Source organism: Salmo salar, chromosome 20 (assembly GCF_965601325.2).
Source record: "Salmo salar chromosome 20, fSalSal1, whole genome shotgun sequence".
In the NCBI taxonomy this organism is placed as follows: Eukaryota; Metazoa; Chordata; class Actinopteri; order Salmoniformes; family Salmonidae; genus Salmo; species Salmo salar.
Window position 1 is genome coordinate 88,176,261 of NC_138310.1, and position 12,202 is coordinate 88,188,462.

The 12,202-nt window shown below is 50.0% G+C and overlaps 1 protein-coding gene across 3 annotated transcripts in view; it reads left to right on the forward strand.

The window, feature by feature from the left end:
• sh2b2 (SH2B adaptor protein 2) overlaps positions 1-12,202 on the forward strand; it is a 36,330-nt gene that overhangs the window by 19,670 nt on the left and 4,458 nt on the right. For 2 of the 3 annotated variants that reach the window (XM_045704083.2, XM_045704081.2), the window contains exons 2-8: positions 63-1,014; positions 4,089-4,196; positions 6,404-6,495; positions 7,654-7,754; positions 7,948-8,109; positions 9,995-10,200; positions 12,021-12,186. In XM_045704083.2, coding sequence (XP_045560039.1) covers positions 94-1,014; positions 4,089-4,196; positions 6,404-6,495; positions 7,654-7,754; positions 7,948-8,109; positions 9,995-10,200; positions 12,021-12,186 — 1,756 coding nt within the window. In that variant the 5' untranslated portion in view covers positions 63-93. The remainder of the gene's footprint in view (positions 1-62; positions 1,015-4,088; positions 4,197-6,403; positions 6,496-7,653; positions 7,755-7,947; positions 8,110-9,994; positions 10,201-12,020; positions 12,187-12,202) is intronic. The other variant, XM_045704082.2, reaches the window with a different exon arrangement.

A 12,202-nucleotide genomic window follows, 5' to 3' on the forward strand; every position in this document is an offset into this window, starting at 1 on the left:
TCTCTCTCTCACACCTCTCTCTCTCTCTCTCCCTCTTCCTTTCCTTCTGTCATCTCTCTCAGCCTCTCCCAGGTGGGTTGGCATGGCCCAGTGATGAACGGCGCGGCAGTGCCCGGCAGCCCGGAGTTCTCCTCATGCCCGCTGCCCGACTGGAGAGAGTTCTGCGAGCTCCATGCCCGTGCCTCCGCCGCCGACTTTGCCCACAAGTTCCACCGCTTCCTGTCAGAGAACCCGTGCTACGACTCCCCGGGCGCCGACAGCAGCTTCTCGCAGCACTTCGCCAGACACTTCCTGGAGTGTTTCTCTGCTGCTGTCACCCAGGCCAGGGACCACCAGGCCTCGCTCTTGCCAGGGGACGACGGCTCCAACGCTCCCCCCAAATACAGCATTGTTCCCTTCCTGGGCATCCAGGGCTGCCCCTTGCCCTACGGACACAACGACCTCTACCAGCGGCGCAAGGACACCGGTGCCTCCAGCGAGTCCCTGGACAGTATGGACAGTGGAGGTTTAGGACTAGAAGGGATAGGCAGTTCCTCCTCCATGGCTATGGCCACCTCCCGCACCCCCCAGCCCGCCCACAAGCCCTCTGCTCTGGGCCAGTCACGCAGCTCAGAGGACGTCTCAGTGGGACACCCCAAGGCCCGCTTCAAGAAGGGATTCTCTCTGAGGAACATGAGTCTGTGTGTGGTGGACGGGGTGAAGGAGATCTGGCACCGCCGCGCCTCCCCTGAACCAGACCCTGTAGGAGGGTCCGGAGGGGTCAGACGGGCCAACGGAGGAGGGGAGCCAGGGGGGGAGAGATGGTCCCAGAGACTGCGTCTTCCCAGGGGTTCCCAGGGGCACAAGGCTGAGCTGCTGGAGATCCAGAGAGAGGGGGCTCTGCGTTACATGGTAGCTGATGATACTAACTGTATAGGGGTGCCTCAGTGGCAGAAGTGTAGGTTGCTGCTGAGGAAGACCAGGAGGGACGAAGGGTGTGACAAGTTCCTGTTGGAGTTCTATGTGCCACCCAAGGTAGAGTTACAGTATATGGACGTGGACACACACACACACACACACACACACACGAAAAAACATACACAGTCATATTTGTTTATGTGGGCTTCACAGATCACTGGCTCTGACCTTAAGGTGAGAAAATAAGACTGAAGCTGTTTAAATCTCTCTGCTCTCCCTTGATACCAGGGAGCCCAAGGATAGGTGGGCTTGTGGGAGGGAGGGAGAGAGAGAAGGGGGTAGAGCTGGAGAGGGAGGGCAGGCAGGCGGGAGAGGAGGAGGTTGAGCTGGAGGGGGGAGGGAGGGAGATGGATGGGGAGGGAGAAGGGGGTAGAGCTGGAGGGAGGGGGGAGAGAAGGGGGTAGAGCTGGAGGGGGGAGAGGAGGAGGTTGGGCTGGAGGGGGGAGAGGAGGAGGTTGAGCTGGAGGGGGGAGAGGAGGAGGTTGAGCTGGAGGGGGGAGAGGAGGAGGTTGAGCTGGAGGGAGGAGGGAGGAGGGAGGAGGGAGGGAGGAGGGAGGGAGGGATTTCTGAAGGACCTGAAATCAGTCAGCTTGGTAAGCAGCAGACTCGGGGAAACGCACTCAGGAACACATGGCTTTACAGGGAGAGATACAGTATGAGGATTTTATTTATTTAACCTTTATTTAAACAGAGAGTCACATTGAGATTCAAATCTGTTTTATAAAAAGAGCCCTGTACACATGACAATAAAAAACTGAATATTAAAACAACATGTGTATAAAACAATCAAATTCAGCACAAAAAAAACAACAAACATTTTAAAACCATCACATTCAACTACATAGAGGTCCTCAATCAATAATTTATACTTCCTGAGTGACACCAGCACATCTAACTGCAGTGAACTCTCCAGAATGTTCCACAAATTTGGGGCATAAAAACAAAACACAGATTTTCCCAAATCTGTGGAGACTGGAGGGATCTCTAGTGTTATCCATTCCTGTGAACAGGTTTGGTAATTTAGGATTTCTATATTCATTAATAATGTTATTATATAGAGGGAGTTTCCGTAAGATTGCTTTGTAAATAAATAAGAGAATGCAGCGTTCTTCTTACAGACAGAGGTCCGTCCCACATTTAGTGGGATATGTAGGCATGGTATATAGAGGGGTTTCTATAGATTAGAAACACTAAATCATGGATGAACAACTTTTGATTTGGGGTGGGGGGGGCCACACAACATCTGAAGTCATCATCGCCAACACACTATATAAAGAGACACGAATGTCACACACACTGACGGACGGACGGGGTACGATGACATGTCCTGATGGGCTGTTTCACATCTACAACGGTCTCAGTTCCTCTACAAGGTGCCGTGCAAATCCTGAAAACTGATTCAGTCACTGCGGTGGAAAAAGAGAGAACCCCACTTCTTGTTGTGATCCAGGTCCAATGGCCACAAAGACACTGTTCCCTGAAAAGACTTACAGACTGCTTCACTACGGTCGTCTTATCAGGGCCCGTATTCACAAAGCCTCTTAGAGTAGGATCAGGATAGGGAACAGTGGTCAGGATGGTGGATCAGGACAGGGAACAGTGGTCAGGATGGTGGATCAGGATGGAGAACAGTGGTCAGGATGGTGGATCAGGACAGGGAACAGTGGTCAGGATGGTGGATCAGGACAGAGGACAGTGGTCAGGATGGTGGATCAGGACAGAGAACAGTGGTCAGGATGGTGGATCAGGACAGAGGACAGTGGTCAGGATGGTGGATCAGGACAGAGGACAGTGGTCAGGATGGTGGATCAGGACAGAGGACAGTGGTCAGGATGGTGGATCAGGACAGGGAACAGTGGTCAGGATGGTGGATCAGGACAGAGAACAGTGGTCAGGATGGTGGATCAGGACGGAGAACAGTGGTCAGGATGGTGGATCAGGACAGAGGACAGTGGTCAGGATGGTGGATCAGGACAGAGGACAGTGGTCAGGATGGTGGATCAGGACAGGGAACAGTGGTCAGGATGGTGGATCAGGATGGTGGATCAGGACAGAGGACAGTGGTCAGGATGGTGGATCAGGACAGTGGTCCAGGACAGAGGACAGTGGTCAGGATGGTGGATCAGGACAGTGGTCAGGATGATGGATCAGGATAGAGAACAGTGGTCAGGATGGTGGATCAGGATAGAGAACAGTGGTCAGGATGGTGGCTCAGGATAGAGAACAGGGATCATACTAATAATATTTTATGGACAGATCCTGGATCAGCACTCGTACTCTGAGACACCTTTAAAAAAAAAAAGTAACCTTTTCATTTAACGAGGAAAGTCAGTTAAGAACAAATTCTTATTTACAATGACGGTCTACACCGGCCAAACCCGGACGACGCTGGGCCAATTGTGCGCCATCCTATGGGACTCCCAATCACGGCCGGATGTGATACTTTGTGGCTATGGGTCCAGGTTCTCACAAGACAGACAGACAGACAGACAGACAGACAGACAGACAGACAGACAGACAGACAGACAGACAGACAGACAGACAGACAGACAGACAGACAGACAGACAGACAGACAGACAGACAGACAGTGGGAGGAGAGAACACGCAGTACTCTTGTCATACAGTACACTTCAGGCAGCACCCTGCCTTTATAATAAGACTAAGGAGGCATAGGCAGAACAGACAGAGGACCAGTACCATAATGCTTCCTTCTCTCCTTAACTCCTTGAAGATTAGACTTCCTATAGAAGTAGGTACATCTCCTTCATGGTGCTTTTAATCAATCTAGTCATGTCAGATGAGATTAGTCAAACTGTTTTTCAGGTACAGTTTTTGAACGGAGTCACGGTATTGTTGACTGATGCCAGTGATGTGATCTCAGTGGGGCAAGGGGAACAGGAAATATCCCTTTAGATACAGGAAGTGCCCTTTTTTATATTCTTCCCCTGGAGATGAGCTGAGTGGAGGACTCAGGACAGCCATACAGGGAGATGAAGAAGACTGATGATCCATTCAGATCAACTGACAAGCCTCTACTACAATACCTACAGCCTCTCAGATGCACACACACACACTGAGCACATTTAAATTGAAATCTAAAAGGAATATTAACCGTGTGTGTGTCCAATAGTCGTCAAAGCCCAAGGTGAGCATCCCTCTGTCTGCCATCGTGGAGGTGAGGACAACCATGCCCCTGGAGATGCCTGACAAAGACAACACCTTCGTCCTGAAGGTAAGGGTAAGAAACCATAACACACCACTACCCTGTCTTCTCTCTGTTCGGTTATCTCTCACAACACTACCCTGTCTTCTCTCTGTTCTCTCTCCCTGTTCAGTTATCTCTCACAACACTACCCTGTCTTCTCTCTGTTCGGTTATCTCTCACAACACTACCCTGTCTTCTCTCTGTTCTCTCTCCCTGTTCAGTTATCTCTCACAACACTACCCTGTCTTCTCTCTGTTCAGTTATCTCTCACAACACTACCCTGTCTTCTCTCTGTTCAGTTATCTCTCACAACACTACCCTGTCTTCTCTCTGTTCGGTTATCTCTCACAACACTACCCTGTCTTCTCTCTGTTCGGTTATCTCTCACAACACTACCCTGTCTTCTCTCTGTTCTCTCTCCCTGTTCAGTTATCTCTCACAACACTACCCTGTCTTCTCTCTGTTCAGTTATCTCTCACAACACTACCCTGTCTTCTCTCTGTTCAGTTATCTCTCACAACACTACCCTGTCTTCTCTCTGTTCGGTTATCTCTCACAACACTACCCTGTCTTCTCTCTGTTCTCTCTCCCTGTTCAGTTATCTCTCACAACACTACCCTGTCTTCTCTCTGTTCTCTCTCCCTGTTCAGTTATCTCTCACAACACTACCCTGTCTTCTCTCTGTTCGGTTATCTCTCACAACACTACCCTGTCTTCTCTCTGTTCTCTCTCCCTGTTCAGTTATCTCTCACAACACTACCCTGTCTTCTCTCTGTTCAGTTATCTCTCACAACACTACCCTGTCTTCTCTCTGTTCGGTTATCTCTCACAACACTACCCTGTCTTCTCTCTGTTCAGTTATCTCTCACAACACTACCCTGTCTTCTCTCTGTTCTCTCTCCCTGTTCAGTTATCTCTCACAACACTACCCTGTCTTCTCTCTGTTCAGTTATCTCTCACAACACTACCCTGTCTTCTCTCTGTTCTCTCTCCCTGTTCGGTTATCTCTCACAACACTACCCTGTCTTCTCTCTGTTCTCTCTCCCTGTTCAGTTATCTCTCACAACACTACCCTGTCTTCTCTCTGTTCGGTTATCTCTCACAACACTACCCTGTCTTCTCTCTGTTCGGTTATCTCTCACAACACTACCCTGTCTTCTCTCTGTTCTCTCTCCCTGTTCGGTTATCTCTCACAACACTACCCTGTCTTCTCTCTGTTCAGTTATCTCTCACAACACTACCCTGTCTTCTCTCTGTTCAGTTATCTCTCACAACACTACCCTGTCTTCTCTCTGTTCGGTTATCTCTCACAACACTACCCTGTCTTCTCTCTGTTCGGTTATCTCTCACAACACTACCCTGTCTTCTCTCTGTTCTCTCTCCCTGTTCAGTTATCTCTCACAACACTACCCTGTCTTCTCTCTGTTCGGTTATCTCTCACAACACTACCCTGTCTTCTCTCTGTTCTCTCTCCCTGTTCAGTTATCTCTCACAACACTACCCTGTCTTCTCTCTGTTCGGTTATCTCTCACAACACTACCCTGTCTTCTCTCTGTTCTCTCTCCCTGTTCAGTTATCTCTCACAACACTACCCTGTCTTCTCTCTGTTCTCTCTCCCTGTTCGGTTATCTCTCACAACACTACCCTGTTCTCTCTCACAACACTACCCTGTTCTCTCTCACAACACTACCCTGTTCTCTCTCACAACACTACCCTGTTCTCTCTCACAACACTACCCTGTTCTCTCTCACAACACTACCTTATAGATACGACTACCTGACCCGACAAAACCAAACTAACAGCCTACTTCTCTTTCTTGCAGTCTGTGCAGAAGTCTCTCTGTCTCCCCTCTGGACTCGCACAGTAACTGTTCTGTGGTGTTCGCTCTCTCTCTCTCTCTCTCTCTCTCTCTCTCTCTCCACAGTAACTGTTCTATGGTGTGGTGTGTTCTCTCTCCACAGTAACTGTTCTGTGGTGTGTTCTCTCTCTCTCTCTCTCTCCACAGTAACTGTTCTATGGTGTGGTGTGTTCTCTCTCCACAGTAACTGTTCTGTGGTGTGTTCTCTCTCTCTCTCTCTCTCCACAGTAACTGTTCTATGGTGTGGTGTGTTCTCTCTCCACAGTAACTGTTCTGTGGTGTGTTCTCTCTCTCTCTCTCTCTCTCTCCACAGTAACTGTTATGTGGTGTGGTGTGTTCTCTCTCCACAGTAACTGTTCTATGGTGTGTTCTCTCTCCACAGGTGGAGAATGGAGGTGAATATATCTTGGAGACCATCGACTCGCTGCAGAAAAACTCCTGGGTCGCTGACATCCAGGACTGCATGGACCCTGGGTAAATGGAGGGATAAATATTTACTGTTCACTGAGGGAGGGAACAGCACACAGTCATTAATCACCCTGTAAGAGTTTGACAGATCCCTCTCTCACGCTCTGAGTTTTTCCTGGTACAGTGAGTTTGTCTGTTCAGTCCAGGCATGTATTTAGACAGCCATAAACAGAGATACATTTTGTGTCCCTGTACATTTACCTGTATGTGTGTGTGCTGTTTCTGATGTGTGTGTCCCTGTACATTTACCTGTATGTGTGTGTGCTGTTTCTGATGTGTGTGTGTGTGTGTCCCTGTACATTTACCTGTATGTGTGTGTGCTGTTTCTGATGTGTGTGTGTGTGTGTCCCTGTACATTTACCTGTATGTGTGTGTGCTGTTTCTGATGTGTGTGTGTGTGTGTGTCCCTGTACATTTACCTGTATGTGTGTGTGCTGTTTCTGATGTGTGTGTGTGTGTGTCCCTGTACATTTACCTGTATGTGTGTGTGCTGTTTCTGATGTGTGTGTGTGTGTGTGTCCCTGTACATTTACCTGTATGTGTGTGTGCTGTTTCTGATGTGTGTGTGTGTGTGTCCCTGTACATTTACCTGTATGTGTGTGTGCTGTTTCTGATGTGTGTGTGTGTGTGTCCCTGTACATTTACCTGTATGTGTGTGTGCTGTTTCTGATGTGTGTGTGTGTGTGTCCCTGTACATTTACCTGTATGTGTGTGTGCTGTTTCTGATGTGTGTGTGTGTGTGTCCCTGTACATTTACCTGTATGTGTGTGTGCTGTTTCTGATGTGTGTGTGTGTCCCTGTATGTTTACCTGTATGTGTGTGTGCTGTTTCTGATGTGTGTGTGTGTGTCTCCCTGTACATTTACCTGTATGTGTGTGTGCTGTTTCTGATGTGTGTGTGTGTGTGTCCCTGTACATTTACCTGTATGTGTGTGTGCTGTTTCTGATGTGTGTGTGTGTGTGTGTCCCTGTACATTTACCTGTATGTGTGTGTGCTGTTTCTGATGTGTGTGTGTGTGTGTCCCTGTACATTTACCTGTATGTGTGTGTGCTGTTTCTGATGTGTGTGTGTGTGTGTCCCTGTACATTTACCTGTATGTGTGTGTGCTGTTTCTGATGTGTGTGTGTGTGTGTGTCCCTGTACGTTTACCTGTGTGTGACATAGGGACAGTGGAGATGACATTGAGCTGGCCTCATGTCCCCACGGCCAGGCGTCTAAAGAGTTCTCCATGGTGGCCTCCTGCAGCTGTGAGCTTCTGTCAGAGGGTGAGTCAAACACACACACACACACACACACACACACACACATGGATGGACACACACACACGCACGGACACACACACACACGTAACCTAACCTCACACATTGCCTTTTGAGGGAAATGGATGTGCTATCAATCTGGCTGCTGTGTAAGGTCGTGTATGTACAGTATCTTATAATGTTGTGTTTTTGTGTCCAGGTGTTCATCGCACCCCTGTGAGATCCTGTGGATCAGCAGCAGAACTGTATAGCGCCCCCTTTGTCCGCTACAGAGAACTACCCTTCACCCAGCATCCTTCCCATGTCCCCCTGGAGCGCTTCCTCCAGTCCCCAGAGGCCCAGGGGAAAAGCCCCACCACAGGTAAGGGGAAGAGAATGGTGCTTGCAACGCGAGGATAGTGGGTTCAATTCCCGGTGGTCACCCCTACGTAAACTGTCTCTTTGGATAAAATCAGGGGTGAAGGTAAGGCAGCAGCAAAGACAGAAGGGGAAACCCAGATATGTCACAGGGGGCTATAAAGCTGAAGCATCTGTTTTTAGAAAGTTTCCTCACCACCATATAATGGTAGTGGGAGGAAGTTCAGTCTCGGGTAGTGGGAGAGAGGATGGAACGAGGTGAAACTGGGCTGACATTCTGCACATTTTCTCATCGATGAAACATCTGATTTTTTTTTTAGTAACACAGTGCACTGTAGACTTGATGCTTTGCAAAGTCGAATTGAGTTTGTGCACACTTCACAGATGAGGTGTTCCCTAACGGAAATATGCAAATACATGCTAGCTCGTGCCAGTAGGGTGTCGCTAGCTCGTGCCAGTAGGGTGTCGCTAGCTCGTGCCAGTAGGGTGTCGCTAGCTCGTGCCAGTAGGGTGTCGCTAGCTCGTGCCAGTAGGGTGTCGCTAGCTCGTGCCAGTAGGGTGTCGCTAGCTCGTGCCAGTAGGGTGTCGCTAGCTGATTAATTTGCTCCCACTGTAAACGACACAGATTAACTATCTTGGGTTGGTCATAAATCTGTTTGGTGGTTCAGGTACGAAATAAATAGTAGGGGTACGCTGTACCGGTAAAACATGAGCCCATCACAATAATTAAAACAAAATGTCCAGAACTGTAGACTACGGCCACTTTTTATCATTACCGCGTGTCGGAGGCGTGTCGGAGGCGTGTCGGAGGCGTGTCACACAAGCGAATGGACTTGAAAACAGGTGGTATAACCTACGCTCCGAAATGTGATGTGGTTGGACGAGAACACTGACATTTTGCCAAGGCAGAGATGAGTGGCCGACACTGAGAGGCGTGCGGACAGAGGTGGACGCATAAATTCTGGCCAAATGTCATGACACTTTGTGATGTTTTGTGTAGCAGATGTCTCTTTCCATTCACCACTGTTTGGAGGCTGGAGATATGTTGTCAGTGGGTGAACGTGAGCGGGTAGCCTAGTAAATGTTTGACAATCAGATGAAAACGTCTTGACTGGTTGTGTTTTATGCCACAATAAAAGGTTTTAAATGTTTTAAAAGTGAAATTACAACTAGCTCCATAGAGATCCTATTGATAGGGATTCTGTATGTAATTCTATGATTAGGCCCGTAACACTCATAGCCCGTGAGTGCGTGAACATATATCAGGTAACCCTGGTTACGTGTCTGCTAAATGCATTATTATACCCTGAGTGTACAAAACATTCCATGACAGACTGAATCCAGGTGAATCCAGGTGAATCCAGGTGAAAGCTATGATCCCTTATTGATGTCACTTGTTAAATCCACTTCAATCAGTGTAGATGAAGGGGAGGAGACGGGATAAAGAAGGATTTTTTTCAAGCCTTGAGACATGGATTGTGTGTTTGCCATTCAGAGGGTGAATGGGCAAGACAAAAGATTTAAGTTCCTTTGAACAGGGTATGGTAGTAGGTGCTAGGCGCACCGGTTTGAGTGTGTCAAGAACTGCAACGCTGCTGGGTTTTTCTCCCTGTTCTGTTTCCTCTGCATATCAAGAATGGTCCCCCACCCAAAGGACATCCAGCCAACTTGACACAACTGTGGGAAACATTGGAGTCAACATGGGCCAGCATCCCTGCGGAACGCTTTCGACGCCTTGTAGAGTCCACGACCCGACGAATTGAGACTGTTTTGAGGGTGAAAGGGGGTGAATTGAGACTGTTTTGAGGGTGAAAGGGGGTGTAACTCAATATCAATAAGGTGTGGTCTACCTTTTATCATGTGATCTCTCATCTGTATCCTCCCTTCAGGGGTTCTAGGTGACGGGGCGACTGAGGCGGAGGCAGACCCCAGCCTGGCGGAGTACCCATGGTTCCACGGGACATTGTCGCGCGTGCGTGCTGCCCAACTGGTGCTGGCGGGCGGAGCTAGGAGCCACGGGCTGTTTGTGATTCGCCAAAGCGAGACGCGCCCGGGAGAGTACGTCCTCACCTTTAACTTCCAGGGCAAAGCCAAGGTGAGCCAATCGCAGGCTCTTTACCTCTTCTTCCTCCCCTTCACATGCACTGATCTTCAAACATAAGATGCTAACTGAAGGATTTGCTTTCAGGAAACAGGACAGGTTGCTGACAGACTATTGAGAATGTCCCTGTTTATCCCAGACCTAAGTATTGGTGTGGATATTATGGGCATGCACACTGTATAGTGGGGTAGGCCAAATCCCAAATGGACCCTTATGCACTTGAGGAGATATGAGAGGATTTGATTGGTTTAAGCAATATGGTGTAACTTCCACCTAGCCTATCACAGGACAAGGTGGATGGAGCTATTACCATATTGCTTACACAAATCAAATCCAGTCAGATGTCTACATGGGGCGTAGATCTTTAGGGGTTGATTTGTGATTGGGCCGTGTCCTCTAGTGGAGTGAGGAGCACTCCCATGCCCTCTGGGGCTGCAGACAGACAGGTCTGTTCCCATGCCCTCTGGGGCTGCAGACAGACAGGTCTGTTCCCATGCCCTCTGGGGCTGCAGGCAGACAGGTCTGTTCCCATGCCCTCTGGGGCTGCAGACAGACAGGTCTGTTCCCATGCTCTGTTGGGCTGCAGACAGACAGGTCTGTTCCCATGCTCTGTTGGGCTGCAGACAGACAGGTCTGTTCCCATGCTCTGTTGGGCTGCAGACAGACAGGTCTGTTCCCATGCTCTGTTGGGCTGCAGACAGACAGGTCTGTTCCCATGCCCTCTGGGGCTGCAGACAGACAGGTCTGTTCCCATGCCCTCTGGGGCTGCAGACAGACAGGTCTGTTCCCATGCCCTCTGGGGCTGCAGACAGACAGGTCTGTTCCCATGCCCTCTGGGGCTGCAGACAGACAGGTCTGTTTGCATGCCCTCTGGGGCTGCAGACAGACAGGTCTGTTCCCATGCCCTCTGGGGCTGTAGACAGACAGGTCTGTTCCCATGCCCTCTGGGGCTGCAGGCAGACAGGTCTGTTCCCATGCCCTCTGGGGCTGCAGACAGACAGGTCTGTTCCCATGCTCTGTTGGGCTGCAGACAGACAGGTCTGTTCCCATGCTCTGTTGGGCTGCAGACAGACAGGTCTGTTCCCATGCTCTGTTGGGCTGCAGACAGACAGGTCTGTTCCCATGCTCTGTTGGGCTGCAGACAGACAGGTCTGTTCCCATGCTCTGTTGGGCTGCAGACAGACAGGTCTGTTCCCATGCCCTCTGTTGGGCTGCAGACAGACAGGTCTGTTCCCATGCCCTCTGGGGCTGCAGACAGACAGGTCTGTTCCCATGCCCTCTGGGGCTGCAGACAGACAGGTCTGTTCCCATGCCCTCTGGGGCTGCAGACAGACAGGTCTGTTTGCATGCCCTCTGGGGCTGCAGACAGACAGGTCTGTTCCCATGCCCTCTGGGGCTGCAGACAGACAGGTCTGTTTCCATGCCCTCTGGGGCTGCAGGCAGACAGGTCTGTTTCCATGCCCTCTCCTGCCTCCTCCTCTCCTCCGACGTCAGTCTCAGGAAGTCTCCAAATTCCTCCAACAGCTCAGCATTATGTCCTGCTTTCCCCCTCTCTACTCCTCACTCACCTCTCTCTTCCTCTCTCCCCTCTACTCCTCTCTCTATTCTTCCCCCTCTACTTCCTTTTCACCTCTTATTTTCCCTCTCTCTCTTACATTAATGTACAGGAGTGTTACAAGTGAAACTTTATATTACTCACAATTCCCTCCCTCTCTCTCTCCCCCCCTCCCCTTCTCCTCCTCCTCCCTCTCAACCCCCCTCCCCTTCTCCTCCTCTCTCCCCCCCTCCCCTTCTCCTCCTCTCTCTCCCCCCAGCACCTGCGTCTGTCGGTGAATGGTAAGGGTCAGTGTCATGTTCATCATCTGTGGTTCCACACCGTGTCAGATATGCTGAGGCACTTCCACTCCCACCCCATCCCTCTGGAGTCAGGGGGCTGTGCTGACATCACACTGCGTTCCTACGTACAGGTTACCCCCACAGGTACGCCCAACACACA